The following is a 21,692-nucleotide window of genomic DNA, read 5'->3' on the forward strand; positions in this document are numbered from 1 at the left end:
CATGACGGCTGGGGATATTCAAGGGGGAGGTCTGCACCTCTATATAGAACAATTCAAATTATTTCTGCCTTACACTGGCCCACAAAACTCCATTAAAAGGTGGGGGGCATTGCAAATGCCTGATGTGCAACTCAGAAGAACACAGCTTACTTTTAGTGGTTCTTTCTCTGATGCGTCCCCCATGTTGTCGTTGGCTTTGTATTTTCGCTCTTTCTCCCGGTGATCGATGGTCGAGTAGCCATCTGCAGAGGAATGACAGAAGGCCGTAAAGGAATCTGTGGCATCAATGGCAGCATGGGATTAAATGGGTGCCCGTTCCACTGTTTCAAAAACAACATCACACTGGATACAAACCTTCACCCCATCCCAAAACTAGCACACATGGTCACACGCACATACAAAGACGTCGTTCCACTGCTTAGCATCTGTAGGTATTTTTCTTTTATTTTTTTAAAAAATGTTTCTCTAGATACATTAGAACAAATTGCCCCAAGCAATGCAGCAAAATTATAGAATAAAAACATAAAACCCATAATGAATCGACAAGGTACTTTGCCTTAGCTGAAAAGAAAATATTCTCCCTGGATTGCAGAAATGTAATGTCCAATGAAACTAAAATATTATAATGTCTGTATATTAAGAGTAGACTTCAAGGACCTGTCTTTTGTTATCTAGATTATTTGCAAACAAACTAGAATTCCATCATTACCCCACAAATGTGTGTCTGTCTGGTTCCTCCTGCTATTCTTAATTTAGGTGCAAGTTTATTGTTTAAAAGTGCTGCCACACCCTTTGGAGCTGTTTCCTAGTTCTGCTGGATGAGTGTTCAGACCCCTGGGCTCTCACTTGTGGGGTGCCTCAGGGATCCGTCCTCTCCCCCATGCTTTTTAATCTCTATATGAAGCCGCTGGGAGAGATCATCAGGGGGTTTGGGCTGGGTGTTCATCAGTATGCAGATAACACCCAACTCTACCTCTCTTTTAAATCAGAACCAGTGAAGGCAGTGAAGGTCCTGTGTGACTGCCTGGAGGCGGTTGGAGGATGGATGGCGGCTAACAGATTGAGGTTGAATCGTGACAAGGCAGAAGTACTGTTTTTGGGGGACAGGGGGCAGGCGGATGTGGGGGATTCCCTGGTCCTGAATGGGGTAACTGTGCCCCCTGAAGGACCAGGTGTGCAGCCTGGGAGTCATAAGCAGCTATCCTATCTGTAAAAGACATCTGAAGGCAGCCCTGTTTAGGGAAGTTTTTAATATTTAATGCTGTATTGCTTTTAACACTCGATTGGGAGCCGCCCAGAGTGGCTGGGTAACTCAGCCAGATGGGGGGGGGGAATAAATAATAAATTATTATTATTATTATTTGATCCCATGATGTCAGGTGAACACCTGCAAGGTCTTTTCAAAGGGTAGCAATTGTCATCCTTATGTTCTTATGCTATCTGAGCACTTGGGCATAATGGAGGATTCCCTGTCACCCCACAAACCTGCCAGGCTATTCAGAGGTCCACTGGCAGCCCTGCTTCAGACACCCCTAACTTTCGGAGGTGAAGGCCTCCTAGGAAACGGGTCTCTAGCCCCTCTCCTGAAGGACCACCTCCACAAATACCTGTCACAACCCCTCACACTACCCTAAGGAAGATGTAGATGAGGAGCTCAGGCTGCTCCTCTGCTCAGGGAGGAGAGGATAAAATGGGGAGATGGAAAACCACATATGCCACCTCAAGCTTGATAGAGGCAGTGGCTGCCACCAACTTAGACGGCTTTAGAAGATTAGACAATTTCACAGAGGACAAGGCTGTCAATGTAGGCTATGTGCCCCCTCCACTGTCAGAGGCATAGTGCTTCTGGATACCAGTTGCTGAGAATTGCAGACGGGCAGAGTGCTGTTGCGCTCATGCCCAGCTTGTGTGGGATGTGAAACACAAGAGCAGTCAAGTACAACATTCCTAGAGTGAACATGTTTACACATGGGGAGAAATGTTTGTCCAGCCAGCAGGTAAACTTCCTGTTTCCTTCTGGGCTGGGGCAGACTTCCTCTGCATGTGACTAGAGGTGGGTGTGGCCTCACCTGTGCAGGTAACGACAAAAGCACAGGGCAGGGCAGCCATCTCTCTCTTTTGATTACATGCATCAAAGAAGCAACATCTGCTTAGCCAAAGATGCCCTCTTGGCTTCCAGCCAAGAGAGGACAAAGGGACTGTCTTCGTATGAGATAGTTTCTAGGTATATGTTACTTTTCTAAGCTAAGTCTGCCTTCTGGGATCCTATTGTGAACAGAATGATGTGTGAGTAAACCTTTTTATACTTTTATAGAAGACTGTGTCGTGTCTTATCTTTTATGAGGGAATAAGGGGGAAATACCAGAACAGTTATTATAGAGGCTTTAGCGAGCCTCAGCAAACGCATCCGCTCCAAGTTTAAACAGGGGAATGTTACTCTGCGGAATTGTGAACTTGTTAACACAAGTTGGAAAGGCTATTATCAGACAATATATCCTCTCCTGCATCCCTGAACATTCTCACAACTTGCAGGCTTTTCTACAGGTATTTGGTTGGCCACTGTGAGAATGGGATGCTGAACAGGACGGGCCATTAGCTTGGTCCATCAGCCTCATCTAATAGGTCTATGATGGCGTTCTTAATCCTACCATCTGCCGTTGCCTGCATTTGAGATCCAGTTTCCCTCTACACCCCCGTCTTTCTTAAATTCACAATGCATGCCGATCGATGGAAAACCCTTTTTACTCTGGGCACATAACTAATGTGTTCCAACAAAGTAGCTTCTGATCCTCAGCTTTACACTGCCAGGCTGGTTAATACATGGTCACCCTGCAGTGCGCTCTCATTTGAAGTGAATCTCTTCCCACCAAGAGGATGTATATTGGAGCTTTCCCTTAAGCAAGAAACATATTCACAGCTTATTCACGCTGGCTGGAAGGTTTGAAGTGAGGTATATGAAAAGCATCACAACAGAATCTTTTTCCTTCCTGTTGTTACAGTTTTAGGTTTCAAGAGGAGCTGTACTTGGTTTTTAAAAACGCACGCAACCTTCCCTCTCATAGATGAGAAAGCTGGATCTAACATTTATTTATTTATTTTTAAATGCTTTTTATTGCAGATGCAAATCCAAAACTCTTAAGATGAGGGTTTTATCAGCGCAGACTTAAAACATAGGAACCAGCTGTAAATGGAGCCATATCCTTTAGCATAGCGTTATCTGCAGTAAACATCAGTGTGACGTTATCATGTATGAGAGAGTGCTGGAGAGGGAATAGTTAAATAGGTTGCACAGACAGGACCTAGGGGGGTGGAGTCAGTGGGTCTATAAAGGAGTTCTGGGAGGAGTTCTGGGAGTTAGTTAGTTGGGAGTGGTGGGTGGGTAGTTGGTTGGTTTGAGTGGGTTGGCTGGTTGGGAAAGGCAGTTGGTAATAGAGAGACAGTTAGGGCAGTTGGTCCTTGAGTGTGGGGTGGTGGCAGAGATAGAGAGAGGAACATAAGATTAAGAAAGTAAAGAGGAAAACTGTTTGGAATGCTGTAATAGTTTTGTTTTAAGTCTGAAATAAAATACACTCTTCTTTATGAATTGAAAAGCTGACTGAGACTGCAGTGATTTTACCAAGGAGGACCTGGCTGGTGGCAGCGGATTAGTGGTGTACGGGTCAATAGTCCGTGAGATGACCGGGGGCTCCGTATGAACACCACAATCAGTGGTCATCATTTGGAATGAACATCGTTTGGAACGAACTAATTCGGGGAACTTAACCAAGTTAACTACTCAGTGATGATGTCCAACCACATGCTGATTTCAACATGCTGTAAAAGTATTTTTCTTTACGCTCTTTTTCTCTGGCTTATTTTGTTTATTAATATATATATATAATCCCTCTGAATTACACTTGAAAGCAGCCCCCACAATTGCCCCTTAACTCATCTGCTTCATCTTTTTCTTTTGCAGGATTCCTGTACAACCCTGTTTCCTTCTCAATGCCCCCACCCCAGCAATTCCCAAAATGCCTCTAGAATGATGCTGTATCATTGAGATCTTTCAAACTTGTGATTCTCCACAAGCTGGAGCAAGAGACCATAAGAGAAGATTACCAGAAAATGCAATTAAATAATCATACTTTACTGACAAGTCGGTTCAGGTAGGTAGCTGTGTTGGTCTGACGCAGTCGAAATTAGAAATAAAAAAACAGTCTGAAGAAGTGTGCATGCACACAAAAGCTTATACCTAAACTTAGGTAAAGGTAAAGGGACCCCTGACCATTAGGTCCAGTCATGACCGACTCTGGGGTTGCGGTGCTCATCTTGCTTTATTGGCCGAGGGAGCTGGCGTATATCTTCTGGGTCATGTGGCCAGCATGACTAAGCCACTTCTGGCAAACCAGAGCCGTTTACCTTCCCGCCGGAGTGGTACCTATTTATCTACTTGCACTTTGACGTGCTTTCGAACTGCTAGGCTGGCAGGAGCTGGGACCGAGCAACGGGAGCTCACCCCGTCGCGGGGATTCAAACCGCTGACCTTCTGATCGGCAAGTCCTAGGCTCTGTGGTTTAACCCACAGCGCCACCTGCGTCCCCTATACCTAAACTTAGTTGGTCTCTAAGGTGCTACTGGACTATTTTTTAATTTTTAATTTTGACAAGTAGATGTTTCTTTTTCCTGTGGAGGGCCGTTTTCACTTGCCAATTAAGGGTGGGGCTGAAGCGAGCGGTGAGTGGAGCCAGATTCGAAAGTGGTGGTATCCAAAATCTTCTCCCTTCTCATTCTGCCACTCTAACGCCTCTTTCTCTTTCTGACACCCCCGTCCCCATTTCTCTCACACACTTTATCTGATAGCCTTTCGTCTCACTCTTCTTCCCAAGCCCAGTGGGCAGCTAAGGAAAGGATAGTTTGCTTCCAGGCCATTTCTGAAGTTAGGCCAAGGGTAGGGATGGAGGAGAAATTGTATTCAGTTCAAATTCAGTTGCACTGAAAGGCAAATCTACCTAATTTGCACTTCCTGAAACAATATGCAAACTGAAACACAGTCCTCCTTTGAAATGGGTGTTTCTCCGAATTTTGCTATGCAGTTCTCCAACCAAGTACCGTATTTTTTGCTCTATAAGACTCACCTTTTCCCTCCTAAAAAGTAAGGGGAAATGTGTGTGCATATTATGGAGCGAATGCAGGCTGCGCAGCTATCCCAGAAGCCAGAACAGCAAGAGCGATTGCTGCTTTCACTGCGCAGTGATCCCTCTTGCTGTTCTGGCTTCTGAGATTCAGAATATTTTTTTTCTTGCTTTCCTCCTCCAAAAACTAAGTGCGTCTTGTGGTCTGGTGCGTCTTATAAAGTGAAAAATACAGTAATTCATACACTAGGTAAAGTGTGTACAAAATTAGTGAACTAATGTGTGTACAACATTAGTGAAAACAACATACATACACACACAAAAACGCAGTATCTTATGGAAAATTGCTTGCAAAAAAATATGTATATTAGACAAAAATGCATGCAGTAATTTGCATATCAGGAGAACTTCACACTGAAGTGCTGACTCTCTTTAAAGAAAAGCAAAAGCACAAACTGATGTTGGAAATGGGGAACTGAACCTAAGATTAGTAAACTGAAAAACTGAGAGAAACCATGATTGTCAGGTTCACCCATCCCTATTCTTGAGGGCCACATAAAATTAGACTAGCTGCCCACACCTACATATCTATATTTCTACCTGCCTCTTTACATTTTTACAAACACACACGCTTAAAAATGCTATTGATATTTTGGAAAGAAAAAAAATCAGCTCTAAATGTCAAGTTCAGACGCCTGAAAGCACTTATTCTTGAGAAGCTGATCTCCCTTGTGAGGGAAAGGCTTCACTATGGAAAAAAGGCAGAAGAGGTTGATTCGTAACTGTGTTTACCTGGTCCGAGTTCATCCATAGGAATCATATCCCGACTTCCAGTCTTCTCATTATCTACAGGAGAGAAGAATAGAAACTAGTTGGTCTATTGGAGAGGCGGACCAGGCCTCACAATCTGCAGGGAGAGGGAAGGAGGCTAGAATTTTCTGAGTGGAGGGAGTGTGTGCTAAAAGCAAATGTTTACAGACTGGTGACTTCCAACCCACTTAGAGTAATAATAATAATAATTTATTATTTATACCCCATCCATTTGGTTTCCCCAGCCACTCTGGGCGGCTCCCAACAGAATATTAATAAGAATAAAAAAGCAATAAAACATCGAACATTTAAAACTCCCCTAAACAGGGTTGCCTTCAGATGTCTTCTAAAAGTCAGATAGTGGTTCATTTCCTTGACATCTGATGGGAGAACGTTCCACAGGGTGGGTGCCACTACCGAGAAGGTCCTCTGCCTGGTTCCCTGTAACCTCACTTCTTGCAGTGAGGGAACTGCCAGAAGGCCCTTGGAGCTAGACTTCAGTGTCCGGGCTGAGCGATGGGGGTGGAGACGCTCCTTCAGGTATACTGGGCTGAGGCCATTTAGGGCTTTAAAGGTCAGCACCAACAGTTTGAATTGTGCTCGGAAGCATCCTAGGAGCCAATGGAGGTCTTTCAGGACCGGTGGTATATGGTCCTGGTGGCCACTCCCAGTCACCAGTCTAGCTGCCACATTCTGGATTAGTTGTAGTTTCTGGGTCACCTTCAAAGGTAGCCCCACGTGGAGCACATTGCAGTAGTCCAAGTGGGAGATAACCAGAGTATGCACCACTCTGGTGAGGCAGCACCATGATACCACTTTAAAAAGCCATGCCTTCTCCCAAAGAATCCTGGGAGCTGTAGTTTGTTAAAAGGTAAAGGTAAAGGTACCCCTGCCCGTACGGGCCAGTCTTGACAGACTCTGGGGTTGTGCGCCCATCTCACTTAAGAGGCCAGGGGCCAGCGCTGTCCGGAGACACTTCCGGGTCACGTGGCCAGCGTGACAAAGCTGCATCTGGCGAGCCAGAGCCGCACACGGAAACGCCGTTTACCTTCCCGCCAGTAAGCGGTCCCTATTTATCTACTTGCACCTAGGGGTGCTTTCGAATTGCTAGGTTGGCAGGCGCTGGGACCGAACAACGGGAGCGCACCCCGCCGCGGGGATTCGAACCACCGACCTTTCGATCGGCAAGCCCTAGGCGCTGAGGCTTTTACCCACAGCGCCCCCCGCGTCCCTAGTTTGTTAGGAGATGCCTATTCTCTCAGAGCGGCTTAACTATCAATCCCTCTTCCCAGGGAACTCTGGGAATTGTAGCTCTGTGAGGAGAACAAGGGCTTCCTAGCAATTCTTAGCACTATTTACATTTAAAGCACTATTATACTCTTTAAACTGTCACGGATTACGCAAATAACTCCATATAGTTTGTTAGAGTTCCTGAGAGTAGTTAGGAGCTCTCCCACCCCGCCCCAGTCTCCTCACAGAGCTACAATTCCCAGAGTTCCCTGGGGTAAGCGACTGACCATTAAACCACTCTGAAAATTGTAGCTCCGTGAGGCAAATAATAATAATAATAATAATAATAATAATAATAATAATAATGAATTTATATACTGCCCTAAACCTGAAGGTCTCAGGGCGGTTCACAGAACAAAATCAAAATATAAAGCCACAAAATATATAATCAAAATAAAAATTGTTAAGTTGTGGGTGAACATATCAGATGACACAGTGATTCTTCAAACAGCTGTTGTTTATTCACGGGCCAGAACAGAACTGAACTGAAGGGTTCAGCCAGCCTGCTTATATAGAGCTCCACTACAACACAACTGTACCAAATTTCTGTAACTATCCAGTCACTGAACGTCACTTTCAATCCCTTATTTGCATATGTGGACCTGAGTGAAAACTATCTACAGTATCCCCCCTGCTGGCCCAGGGTGAGAACTTCAGTACATAACAAAAACAGCAACACAATAACCCCCCCCCAAAAAAACCCCTACATTTTAAAATGGCATACATAGGATGTCAATCAAATCAACCAAAGGCCTGGTTAAAAAGGAACGTTTTTGCCTGGCGCCTAAAGGTGTATAATGAGGGCGCCAGGCAAACTTCCCAGGATTCTTTGTGGTGAGCCGTGGCTGTTTAAAGTGGCATGTTATTGCTTTAAATAAGGCCAGTATCTCAGCCTAACCTACTCCGCAGGGTTGTTGTGCCACCTTGAGCTCCTTGGGAGGAAAGGTGGAATATATATTTATTGAATAAACACGTTAGAATGAATCTTTGGCATCGCGTCCAGCCTGACCCCCAGTATCTTCTCATTTTCACACGACTGCTTAGAAGAGCTCAAGACTCTGGGACGAGCACAGACCTTGACTTTTATCCACGAGAGGCAGGGTGCTGTCGTCATAGCCAGACTTGCACGAGGTGCCTTTGGATCCCTTAGGAGTCGCAGACGCAGACTGGAAAGAAAGGAAAACGTCAGAGTCAGCAGCTTCGCAGGGAACAGAGCGGAAAGCAAAACCCGCTTCAGAAAGTTATCATGAAACGCTCATTCCAACAAAACCAATCTGCGTCCTACTTCCTATTTTTAGTACGGCGGTAGTCAGCAATAAGTCGGCATGCTGAGAGCTCATTTTCCCAGCTTGTGTGCTTTATGGTCTTACTGGGGTGGGGGGGACGGAAGTGTGACAACGCTGCTCTTTTACTTTCCTGGCAGGTGAAGTCATCTCCCCTTTTTAGGAGGGGCTGCTTTGCGAGTGGGAATCTGGGTCCTCGCAGTGACCCTGGAGGGGGCGGAGGAACGCCGCCCATGTCTTCATGATCCCCGGCCATGTCACGCCCCAGGCCAGCCAATCGGGTTTGCCCGGGGGTGTGGCTACGCCTGTTTAAATCGTGGCACGGCCGGGGAAGCATTCTCCTTGTTTGCCTCCATTTTGCGGGATCTCCCAGCCCACCCACCCCCTTTCTTGCGTGGTTTGACTAGGGCCTTGCGATGACTTTTGTCGGTTGCCTGGTTAAGTCTTATTGTAAAGGTAAAGGTAAAGGGACCCCTGACCATTAGGTCCAGTTGTGACCGACTCTGAGGTTGCGGCGCTCATCTCGCTTTATTGACCGAGGGAGCCGGCGTACAGTTTCCGGGTCATGTGGCCAGCATGACTAAGCCGCTTCTGGCGAACCAGAGCAGCGCACGGAAATACCGTTTACCTTCTCGCTGGAGTGGTACCTATTTATCTACTTGCACTTTGATGTGCTTTCGAACTGCTAGGTTGGCAGGAGCTGGGACTGAGCAACGGGAGCTCACCCCGTTGCGGGGATTCGAACCGTGCGATTCTGATCGGCAAGTCCTAGGCTCTGTGGTTTAACCCACAGCGCTACCCGCACCCCAAGTCTTATTGTAAATTATTGTAAATTTAAGTCTGCTGCAACTGGATTTCTTACGGACAGTGCCAATCCTGAATGTATTGGATTTGTGACCACTATGCTCATTTGTAGCAGTAAAGCTCTGCTGGATGAGATATTAATTGCCTCTAGTCTATTTTGGGGAGAATCCTGCAACGTGTTTAAGTTTTTACTCTGCTAACTATACATTGGAGTTCTGCTCTGGATCAATATTGAGTGGAATTCCATGACAACATTTAATTTGCAGCGGTGTGGTGCTTTATTTGGCTACCGCGTTGCTTTCACAAATGTTATTTATTAGAGCTGTGTTCCTGCTTGCTCCACTCGCAACCTCTTACAACCCCCACATTAATCCCATTGAGCTTTCCCTTCCCAAACTCATGCAACCACTAAGCTCGCTTTTCGCCTTCCCAACCCCATTTGCTCCAATAGCTCTCAAGCAGACCTCTGCAGTCGCCTTCACCTGGAAATGGGATTTGTTCCAGCCTTCCTTCTGCAAAACGCTCCGTAGCTCTTTGTAACTCCAGGTCATCTGAAGGACGTGAGAGGCTGCTTTCGTTTCCCTGGAAGACTGGCTGGTTTTGGAGGGGGCGGGGCGTGGGGAGAAGAAGGCAGGCAAAGAAGCAAACGTCGTAAGTCAGACAAATTCAGATATCGAAGCCTGTTGACAATTTAAGTCATTAACAAATGCAGGCATCTGGAGGGACCGGTCAGCCATTCTCTTGAATCCAAAACTATTACAAAGGGCCAGTTCTCACGACCATGTTTATGAAATGGTACATTTATCTTAGGGTTCCTGCATACATCCTTTTTATTGCTCAGGCATGATTATTTGTGCTCGTGACGCTTTTAAGGATGGTCACACACAGCCCTGCTTTCAACACTCCTGGTACCTGCAAAATAAATTGGGGTACTGTATGACAAGCAATGCCTCAAATGTGATTGGATGGAACTGGGGTGTAAGGAAGAGGTAGAAAGTGCTTAACCCATCCAAACCCCTGGATTTTCATGAAACCCTAAATATAAATATAACTTCTCTCATTTAACAGTTCACTTGTCTTGCTTGCTAAGGCTCTGGAATGTGGCTTTGCCCTTTCTGACCCGCTTCTGCCTGTGATGAGTTTGAGAAATATTTGCATCCGTGCCATGCCTCGGAATTGTAAGCCAGGAGAAAGCAGCTTCTGACCAACATTTCTGCAAATAAGTTTTAAGGATCGTGGCTTCAGATAATACATAGCCTAAGACAAAGTTTACACTTCAGGCATTATTAACTCTGTCCCATTATTAACTCTGACCAGGGAGAAGAGTCGGCAGAAGAAGACTGGAAAAAATTTAAGGACTATTTACAGAAATATTGTAAAATTAAGGAATGTAAAATTAAGGAAGGGTTTGGATAGAAAATAAGGTGATATTATAAGCTGTAATGCTTTAAGTTAAGGATTTGCTGAACAAATAATCTGAAATGGAATACAAGAAGGGGAGGTATGAGGAGGTCAGAGAAATTTGTTATTGAAAAGTATGTTTTATGAACTATATGGTTTTTTCTAATCTTTTTGTTTGTTTTTTGTTTGTATAAAAAATTGAAAACTTTAATAAATATCTTTAAAAAAAACCACAACTCTGTCCCTATATTTCTGTTTCCTTTATTGAACTAGTCATTATATATCTGCTTGTTTGTTTTTTGCTTGGGTTTTTCTGCATTTTGTAAGTTGGGCATGTACAGTGGTACCTCTGGTTGTGAACAGGATCCATTCCAGAGGCCCGTTCACAACATGAAAAGCCCACAACCTGAAGCGCCGTATCTGCGTAGGTGCGTGGTGTGATTTGGCACTTTTGCGCATAGTGCAATTTAGCGCTTTTGCGCATGCGTGAGTGGTGAAACCCGGATGTAATCCTTTCCAGTACTTCCGGGTCGCCGTGGGATGCAACCTGAAAAATGTAACATGAAGCAAATGTAACTTGAGGTATGGCTGTACTACCAAGGTGCTCCTATGGAGTAATTTGAGGAGCTGAATGGTCTCGGGGCCAAAATAACAGACCAAACGCTTAAACTCACAGTAATTATTTCATTGCGATACCTAGTTGTGCTTCCCTTCCAGCTGCCTCAAAAATGGAAAGGTGGTGGTGGCAGTTCCACTCAAGACTAATAAGTGTAGCTGCCAACCTGGCACCCATGGGCACCAGTGTGCCCATCAGGACCTCCTATGGCACCTGTGAAAGGTCTCAGTAAATGCCCCCTCAAAAAACCCACAATGCATGAAAGTGGTTAGACTGCAAGCATAGGCAAACTCAGCCCTTCAGATGTTTTGGGACTACAACTCCCATCATCCCTGACACTGGTCCTGTTAGCTAGGGATGATGGGAGTTGTAGTCCCAAAACATCTGGAGGGCCATGTTTGCCTATGCAAAAATAAAAATATTTCCGCCCTGCCATCAAAAGGCAGCTTCTCTCTAGCACTGTTGTGGTGCAAATGAGAGCTATTTGAGATTATTGCCCATCTCCTTACGATCGTTGCACATTGGGGCAGTTTATTTTGTTAACAGCCTTATCATTGCCATCCATATAATGGAATGTTGTGAAAGGACAAACGTCTCCCACTCTGCCAATAAATGTCTGGATTTCCTTAAATGATGATGCCTGATAAATGCATGCCTGATGCTGAGGAATAGAGCAGGCAACAAGGGAATCTGTCCCGAGATGACTGATCGTTTCGTTCTATTGATCTTGTCTCTGAAGCCAACTCAACCTATTACGGGCGGTGATTTACGATAAGCAGTTACGGCGTGTGCATTAAGCGCTCCAGCTGCGCAACCAAAAGATGAAACACAAAAGTTGGAAGCCACAGATGTCCCAGAGTTATTTCATTTCCTGCTTTAGGAATATGATGGTCAGCATGACGCTCCTAACTCTTCCCTTGTAGAGGAGGTGAACATCAGAGCCCTGAAAAGTCCTTCTCTGGCTTGGAAAAGAAAATCAGTTTCTGCAGATGCACAGGGAGTGTTCTTTAAAGCTCAAATATATATTTAAGTCCAATACAGTGGTATCTCTGGTTGCAAACGGAATCCGTTCCGGAGGCCCGTTTGCAACCTGAAAAGAAAGCAACCTGCATTTGCAGGTCGTGATTCGCCGCTTCTGTGCATGTGCATGACGTCATTTTGCGTGTCCGCGCATGTGCGAGCGGCGAAACCCGGAAGTAACCCTTTCCAGTACTTCCGGGTCGCCGCAGGATGCAACCTGAAAACGCGCAACCTGAAGCAAACGTAACATGATGTATGACTGTACACCAATTAGTGCTCATGCTTAGCTCAGCAAACAGGCGCCTGGGCCAGTCCAGTGGTGCTCCTGAGTCTTGTGGGGTTAAGCAGTGTGCTAGCCCACGCCACCAGCCCAGACTTAGCAACCTATCCTCTCGATCTGTGCTTTTCATGACCTCTTTAGCTTATCCTAGGACAAGAGACACACACACACTGACAAAAGACATCCTCCAGTATGCTCCTTGTTCAATGCAAATGCTGTCTGAGCTAACGTTAACGCCGAGGACATGGACCAAAGAAGTGAGATGTCGGGTGTCTCCAGCATAGCTGGCGTCAGAGGAGAGAACAACACAAGGACAAGGAGCAAATAACCTCTCCGTGCTGCCTTGTCCTCTTTCTCTTTGATTGGTGGTGTTGGCTGGGTTCAAAGTGGAAGGAAGCCAACAGGCAGTGGCAACAGGGGTGGGGTGGGGGCCAAGAGGAAGGGACGTGGAGCATCTGCTTGGAAAGCAAAAGGCCTTGAGGTCTCTCTGCAACATCTCGAAGGACAGCAGTAAGGAACGCCTCTCTAAACCCTGGAGAGCTATGGGCCAGTCAGTGTAGACAAGACTGAGCTAGATGAAAGATTGATAGGACTTGGTATAAGACAGATTCCTAGGTTTCGGCCCAGTATGCCTAAAGGAGTGTCTCCACCCCCATCGTTCAGCCCAGACACTGAGGTCCAGTGCCAAGGGCCTTCTGGCAGTTCCATCACTGCGAGAAGAGAAGTTAAAGGGAACCAGGCAGAGGGCCTTCTCCGTAGTGGCACCTGCCCTGTGGAATGCTGTCCCATCAGATGTCAAGGAAATAAGCAACTATCTGACTTTTAGAAGACATCTGAAGGCAGCACTGTTTAGGGAAGTTTTAAACGTTTGATATTTTATCGCTTTTTATTGTTGTTGTTGGTATTCTGTTGAGAGCCGCCCAGGGTGGCTGAGGGAACTCAGCCAGATGGGCGGGGTATAAATAATAGATGATGATGATGATGATGATGATGATGATGATGATGATTATTTACCCAAGGCCCTCTGAAACCAGGAGCTGGCACTGCATTCTAGTACAACCAGGAAGACAAGTGCATTTGGAATTCTTGGGGAGAAAAACAGGATTTGCACTCCCATGATTCTCTATTTGCACTCCCTAAACCCTTTGTGGCTTAGGGCCCTCGTATTTACGGGACTGCCTCTCCTGGTATGCCCCACAGAGGACCTTAAGGTCCATGAATAATCATAGTTTAGCGGTCCTGGGCCCTAAGGAAGTCAGATTATCCTCCACCAAGGCCAGAGCCTTCTTAGTGATGGCTCCGATCTGGTGGAATGCTCTGTCCCATGAGACCAGGGCCCTGCAGGATTTGACTTCCTTCCGCAGGGCCTGTAAGACAGAGCTATTCCGCCTGGCTTTCAATTTGAATTTAGCCTGATCTTTTATTCCCCTTCCCTCCCCCTACCCTTTTTATGAAGATTACCCGCTCTGGGATCCCACAGCTAATTCTCCCCTGGTCTCCTCGCTGGCCCAAATAGGACTAATTTAGCCAGCTAGCCCTGGTGATCATCTAATGTTTATTGGATGGATTTCCCCCCTAAATTGATTTCTTAATTCTGAATTTATTGTTATTCACGTTTTATACTGTATTTTATGCTCTTTTTTGTTGCATCAATTAAGTGTTTTAAATTTGTTGTTAGCCGCCCTGAGCCCGGTTTTCTGAACCGGGAAGGGCGGGGTATAAATAAAAATTTATTATTATTATACATTATTATAAATACTCATTATCTGAGGGCCTCTTTCCAAACTGAGCTACCCTCTCCTGTTTGCACCATCTCTCATCAGCAGAACACATGCATGTTCCAAACCCAGCGCTGCCAGATGAAAAGGAGTAAGGTAGCAGGCGACAGGAAGGATCCTTTGAAATGATCCAGAGAAAAACTAACCTTGATTTGCTGATAGCGACCAGCTTCTGAATGCCTTGCGTCTGGATCAGGGACCTGGCATTTTCCACGCTGTCGGTAATGATTTCATGGATGGTATTCAGGACTGCAACCACAGTGTCCTCCTCCAGGTTTTTCGAAGACCTCTGTTGCTTGCTGGGCAAATTTCTCACTAGCTCCCCCATGGCATAACTACCTGAGGAACAGAAAGGGCTCTCGTTAGTTCAATCCGATCGTTCAATTAAAGGGAAAGAACAGGTTACGACTCAGCCGGGAGTTCATGCTTTGTATTATTCCGTCTATTTTGTTTTATAAAACATATGCAGTGCTTGATTGTATAAGGTCTCATCACAAAAATCAATAAAACAATACAAGTTATCCGTATAAATGGTTAAAAGCAGCTATTGAAAACCACCCAGAAAAAGATGAAAACCAGCAATAAACAGATTAAAGCACACATCGGCAATCTACCGTATCTTTTGCTCTATAAGACTTACTTTTTCCCTCCTAAAAAGTAAGGGGAAATGTGTGTGCATCTTATGGAGCGAATGCAGGCTGCGCAGCTATCCCAGAAGCCAGAACAGCAAGAGGGATTGCTGCTTTCACTGCGCAGCGATCCCTCTTGCTGTTCTGGCTTCTGAGATTCAGAATATTTTTTTTCTTGTTATCCTCCTCCAAAAACTAGGTGCATCTTGTGGCCTGGTGCATCTTATAGAGCGAAAAATACAGTACATATCTGGGTAGGCTTGTCTAAACAAAAAATGTTTTTAGCATCTAAATGTTTTAGATGACCTGAGTTCCTTCCAGCTCCACTGTTCTATGATTCTATGAGCTAGATCAGGCATAGGCAAACTCCGGACCTCCAGATGTTTGGGACTACAGTTCCCATCATCCCTGACCACTGGTCCTGTTAGCCAGGGATGATGGGAATTGTAGTCCCAAACATATGGAGGGCCAGAGTTTGCCTATGCCTGAGCTAGATGGTCCGGTTCAGTACAGGTCAGCTCTCTATGCTTCTGTGGGTACACACATTCCTCTTTCAATATAAAATTAGACCCTATATTTACAAACAGGGTGGATTTGATTTAAATCAAATAGATTTAAATCATTATTTAAATCACTAGTCAATAAGACTTGATTTAAATCTCTTTTTTTACAGAAAGACTCATTCTTGCTGGTATAATCTTAATATATACAACCAGATGAAGGCTTCATTTTTGGAATAGTAAGTTTTCAGAGTAGTTTTTACAGTTATATCAAAAATTAGTGATTTGGTTATACTATTAGAAAACATAAGACAGATAATTATGAAATTATTGTTTATATTTGGACAACTTTTCTGCCGTACTTTATTGGAAGGAGAAAAATAATCATTTCCTTAATAACAATTTAAACAATTTATTTAACTATAGCAATAGAATTATAGCATATGTATCCATGTTTGTTAGCTGTTGTGGTTAAACAATTAAAAAAAACCAACAGACTGAGTTTTAACACACATGAAAACTTAAAACAAATGCTTATATCCTGATGAATAGCCTTTGGACTATAATTTAACTTAAATAGAAAACTATCTTTAGAAATATTTTTCATCCGAAAGCATTTCATTTTAAAAATCTGATTAAAAAAAATATTGATTTAAATGTTTTTGTTTTTTTAAATCCAATTGAAAAAAATCATTTCTTTTTATCCACCCTATTTACAAACGAGGAAGACAATAGATTAAACATTAATGCCATTTCTGATTAGCCCTAAGGCTCCTCTTTGTAATTTGGGGCTATCAATAGATCCTTCTGAGCCTTTCCACAAGCTTCAGATCCTTGCTCGAAAGTTTTCTGAAGACTCATTGCCCAAAGCGAGCACATTCTGCAAAAGAAAAGTTGTGGTCATCAGGAAAAAGCACAGGGGTTTGCATCCTTCGCTGCAGATTTCATTGCTATCATATATTACCCTTTGCAGCTTTCATCATACGGGCACGGGGGAACAGTTGCTTAGGCCGTGCTTTAATGCCAATATATAAACAGTTTACTCTCAAAATGTCCTCGGAAGAGACCACAGGGTCACAAAGAGCACTGCCTTGCATATTCTCAGCTCAGACCCGAACAAGGTGTGCATATCCTTCATGTTAATAGCATTGAGAATGCTTTCAGGAGACCAAGGCTTAGTATCCCCCAATGCCAATTTTTTGCAGTTCAGTAGGATGAAGCTCTAAGCCTGGGGTCAGCAAAATTTTTCAGCAGGGAGCCGGTCCACTGCCCCTCAGACCTTGTGGGGGGCCGGACTATATTTTTTTGGGGGGGGGCGGAATGAGAAAGGATTTTTTCACCTCAACATTGGCTGTGTGGATAAATCTCCAGCAGAAGACATCCTCTGTGCCTTGTTTCAGGGGACCTACCCATTTGCTGTAGGAAGCACTTGGAACATACCTATGAGATCCTTATTGCGGCGATCCATGGAGAGATTCCTCAGAGCGATGGACACAGCTCTCACCACTTTGTCAGAATCGGACTGGAGGAGCTCCACGAGGACCGGAAGGCCTCTCTCCTTTCGCACTGTCGCCCGGATATACGTGGACCACTGACCAGGAAGAAATGGGGCAAGGGGACACTCAAGAAATTTAGAGGGGCTTCAAGTCAAAGACCCATGTTTCTATAGACATTTTTTAATAAAAAAAATTAGATTTTGCGTTTTAAGAAAGTCGATCTAATGCAGTGTTTCTCAAACCTGGGTCTCTGGGCTGTTGTTGGACTACAACTCCCATCACCCCTAGCTAGCAGGACCAGTGATCAGGGATCATGGGAATTGTATTTTTTTAAATGATATTTATTACTTTCCCAGCAATTTAAACACTACAAAAGAAAAAAAGTTAAACAAAACAATACAATACAAAAACAAAAACACTACATAACACTAACACTAGGACATTAAACCAACAAAACAAAACAAAAACAATTTAAAACACAACAAACAATTTCCATATCTTATCTTTCATTCACTTGTTTCAACGACCTCCTCACACCTCCCTTTTTGTATTCCACTTCAGTTAATTGTTTCAGCAATTCCTTTCCATCTTCCTCTGATTTCTGTCCTGTAATTATCTTAACATATTCTAACCTTATTTTTCCCTTTAATACACAAATAATCTATTTGTACTTAGTTCCTTATAACATTTCTACTAAAGCCATATAACTTCATTCCAACCTTTTTCTAACATTCATTGATTTTACAATATTTCTGTAAATAGTCTTTAAACTTTTCCAGTCTTCTTCCACCGACTCTTCTCCCTGGTCTCAGATTCTGCCAGTCATTTCTGCCAGTTCCATATATCCATCTTGTTCCAGAATTCCCCAATATTTCGGCCATTTGGCCTCCATATTGAGCTTTTTCTGCGCCTTTGCTTCCATTGGTGACAACAAATGATTTTATTCCTTCTCAGCAGGGCAACCAAATCTCCATAGTTGGGCCTAAGATCCATGAGGTATTTCGGGACGTCTTTAAAAATTTCCACTCTTGACTGTTATACTTCTAAGTTCTTCTGGTAGTGCCAACCCAATATTCTGTCTCTCTCTTCTTTGGTTCGAAGGGTGATCAAGCAATCTCTTATTCTATTCTTCTCTTTTTTCCCTCCTCTTCCAAGTCTGAAGGCCCTCACAATTCTAAGCTCTCCGAATTCAATCATAGCAAGCGTCAGCTTATTGTCATCAAGTTGCCTCTGTAGGGCTGTGACTCACTCTCTCTCCAGTTGTGTTACTTTACATTCCACAGCAATAGCTTTTTCCCTGGTTTCCTCCGCAGTCTGCCGTTTCAAAGTAGATTCCTGTATCAATTTCTGAATAGTTTCTGTGTTGGTATTCACCTTTTGTCCCAGATTATTTATACTTTCTGTATTTAAATCAATTTTAGTGGTTGCCACATCCACTTTCTTGTTAAGCTGTTCCGCTAAGGCCTCTTCTGTTGACATTCCTTTTGATTTTGAGTGTACTGGTACAGCAGCAGAAGAAACAGGGGGGCCTGATGTTGAGGCTCTCCTAGGTTGCTGCCAAGTCTTCCCAGACCTTAGTGTTTTTTCAGGAATTAACTGGTCTGTTTTTCCCTTTACATTCACCATAATACTTAAAAGATTCAAGGTCAGTCCCAGAGTCACACAGTTTTTTATCTTGCAGCTGGAAATTCCCCTAGCCCAACACTTGTAACAGTTTCAAAAGCTTCCTCTAGGGGGAAACAGTTTCTATTATAATAATCCATAATGTCCCCTTTTAAGCACAGTTCAACCAATAAAGTTAGTTTCGATTTTCAGTTACTTTTACTCCTTTTTAAGAGCAGACGGAGACAGTAGAAACAATGTATTTCTCTTATTTAGCTAGCTGTTAATGAACGTTCTAATCGCTGTCGATGAACGTTCCAATGTCAGTCCTGCTAGCAGCCCGTTTCCAGGGTCGGAGCGGTGGTATTTTGACTCTCTTCGCTCTCTCCTGCAGGCATACTCAGTCCGAAACTTCCTCCCCTCTTCTCCTTCCTCCAAGGGGGGTTTTATGTTTTTTACCGATGGAAATTTAGTCCTTTACAGTAGGCTTTCCAAGACTTCAGCTTGCAGCCTCATTGCTTCAGTCTATTTACAAAAGGGGAAGGCGGACTTCTTGTTTTGAACCTCCCCGTTTCGATGCCAATTTAAACTTTTAAAAATCCAATTCCGCTTCTTCAGCTCTACTCACGGGTAGTTACTTTAAAGTCAAATTGTCCACAGGAAAAAGTCAGCGCTCTCCGGCAACAGCTATGTGGCTTTGCTCCGTGGAAGAAGCAGTCAATTTGAAGCACCGCGCTGCTCACCCCACGTCGCTCCGGATCCCCGAAACCGGGTTTCCCCGTGAGTAGGGGAGGCGCAAAAGGTGCCCGCTGAATCCCACGCTCACAGGCTTCACCCGCCTGTGATTTTTAACGGGTCTCCGCCTTTGCCGTGGCGGCCAGACCCGGATTCCCACAGGGCAAACTCCTCCCGATCAGAGGAATTCCGCCATTACCGGAGGCGCCAACCCGTAAGTCCTCCAGGGATGATGGGAATTGTAGTCCAACAACAGCCAAGTCTGAGAAACACTGGATCAATCCATTCCAGCCTGGCTTTGTCACAATCAGCACTGTTTTTATTGCACTGCATTTCAGTTTCCATCAAATACTATGCCATTTGTCTTGCGGTCCTCTATTTCATGTAATTTACATAACTATGCACATGATTTATGTAGGTTAATTGATTTAACTGAATTAATGACATAATTATTTACACTCCATTCATTTCAGTGCAAAAGAAGCATCATTTGGGGGGGGGGAGACAGTAATCAATTATGTATCACTTGCAGACTGAACAACAACAACCGTGAATATTGATCACTGTCAAAAAGGTTCTCCACCTGAGGCATAAATGAGCCTCACAGGAAACCTGGGGGTTGGGGGAGGCCAGATCACCTTTCCAAGGCAAACTTGGGCAACAAGATGAAACCTAAGTGGGTATAATGCCTCTCACCGTAAAGTACTTAAATGACAGTAAGGGTAGAAGAAGAACACACATCACTCACTGTCCAGTTTCCGGCACTGAGGTTCTGCAAAGCTCCCGCTGCCGCTTCCAGAGTGTTGAAGTTCTGGCTTTCGGTGAGAATCGACAGATAAAGCCTCACCACTTCGGGCTGGTAGAGCAACTCAAAACCTAAAAGCAGGGAAGGCGGAAAAAACCACATTTAGATTTGTAAGGCTGCTAAAGAGAGGGATGGGATGCGGGTGGCGCTGTGGGTTAAACCACAGAGCCTAGGACTTGCCGATTAGAAGGTCGGCGGTTTGAATCCCCACGACGGGGTGAGCTCCCGTTGCTCGGTCCCTGCTCCTGCCAACCTAGCAGTTCAAAAGCACGTCAAAGTGCAAGTAGATAAATAGGTACCACTCCGGCGGGAAGGTAAACGGCGTTACTGTGTGCTGCTCTGGTTCTCCAGAAGCGGCTTAGTCCTGCTGGGCACATGACCCAGAAGCTGTACGCCCGCTCCCTCGGCCAATAAAGCGAGATGAGCGCCGCAACCCCAGAGTAGGCCATGACTGGACCTAATGATCAGGGGTCCCTTTACCTTAAAGAGAGGGAGGCCAGTTGCCTCAAAGACAACGAAAGGGTCTTGGGTCAAATCCACACCAGACTTTTTAAGCACGTGTAAAGCCCCAAAGATTCGTGGGAACTGTAGTTCACCCCTGACAGAACAACAGTTCCCTGGACCCTTAATAAGCTACAGTTCCAACGATTCTTTTATATGCTTTAAGTGTGTGATATGGATGTGACTTTCCAGTGTCTTAAAGGCTAACAAATGTATTATTATTACTTTCCCCTGATAATCAGGGGTCAGCAAACTTTTTCAGCAGGGGGGCGGTCTACTTTCCCTCAGACCTTGTAGGGGGCTGGACTATATTTTTTGGGGGGAAATGAACAAATTCCTATGCCTCACAAATAACCTAGAGATGCATTTTAAATAAAAGAACATATTCTACTTATGTAAAGAAGAAGAAGAAGAAGAAGAAGAAGAAGAAGAAGAAGAAGAAGAAGAGTTTGGATTTGATATCCCGCTTTATCACTACCCTAAGGAGTCTCAAAGCGGCTAACAATCTCCTTTCCCTTCCTCCCCCACAACAAACACTCTGTGAGGTGAGTGGGGCTGAGAGACTTCAGAGAAGTGTGACTGGCCCAAGGTCACCCAGCAGCTGCATGTGGAGGAGCGGAGACGCGAACCTGGTTCCCCAGATTACGAGTCTACCGCTTTCAACCACTACACCACACTGGCTCCCAGTAAAAATACTAGGCAGGCCCCACAAATAACCCAGAGATGCATTTTAAATAAAAGGACACATTCTACTCATGTAAAAACACGCTGATTCCTGGACCGTCCGCAGGCCGGATTTAGAAGGCAATTGGGCCGGATCCGGCCCCCGGGCCTTAGGTTGTCTAAATAGGGAGGGCTGGTGGGGCTAGATAGACCTGAGGGTATGAGATCGCGCGCTCCCCCCCGTTCTAAGTAGTTTCTGTAAGACAGCACAAAAATATTCATTTTAATAATCCCGATAAAAATCAAACCTTAAAAGCAAAGGGACTTAAAACATTCATCAAAAAAAGAAAAAAGGATAAAGTCAGGCG

The 21,692-nt window shown here is 44.6% G+C and overlaps 1 protein-coding gene across 14 annotated transcripts in view; it reads right to left on the bottom strand.

The window, feature by feature from the left end:
* Positions 1 to 21,692, bottom strand: part of ARVCF (ARVCF delta catenin family member) — a 606,803-nt gene that overhangs the window by 11,155 nt on the left and 573,956 nt on the right. For 10 of the 14 annotated variants that reach the window (XM_053369463.1, XM_053369462.1, XM_053369469.1 and 7 more), the window contains 7 exons: positions 20,095 to 20,231; positions 16,963 to 17,113; positions 14,540 to 14,732; positions 9,781 to 9,892; positions 8,287 to 8,377; positions 5,904 to 5,957; positions 151 to 242 (listed from right to left, as the gene is read on the bottom strand). In XM_053369463.1, coding sequence (XP_053225438.1) covers positions 151 to 242; positions 5,904 to 5,957; positions 8,287 to 8,377; positions 9,781 to 9,892; positions 14,540 to 14,732; positions 16,963 to 17,113; positions 20,095 to 20,231 — 830 coding nt within the window. The remainder of the gene's footprint in view (positions 1 to 150; positions 243 to 5,903; positions 5,958 to 8,286; positions 8,378 to 9,780; positions 9,893 to 14,539; positions 14,733 to 16,962; positions 17,114 to 20,094; positions 20,232 to 21,692) is intronic. The other 4 variants (XM_053369461.1, XM_053369458.1, XM_053369460.1 and 1 more) reach the window with 1 other exon arrangement.

The sequence above is a fragment of the Podarcis raffonei genome, chromosome 16, assembly GCF_027172205.1.
Source record: "Podarcis raffonei isolate rPodRaf1 chromosome 16, rPodRaf1.pri, whole genome shotgun sequence".
Lineage (NCBI taxonomy): Eukaryota > Metazoa > Chordata > Lepidosauria > Squamata > Lacertidae > Podarcis > Podarcis raffonei.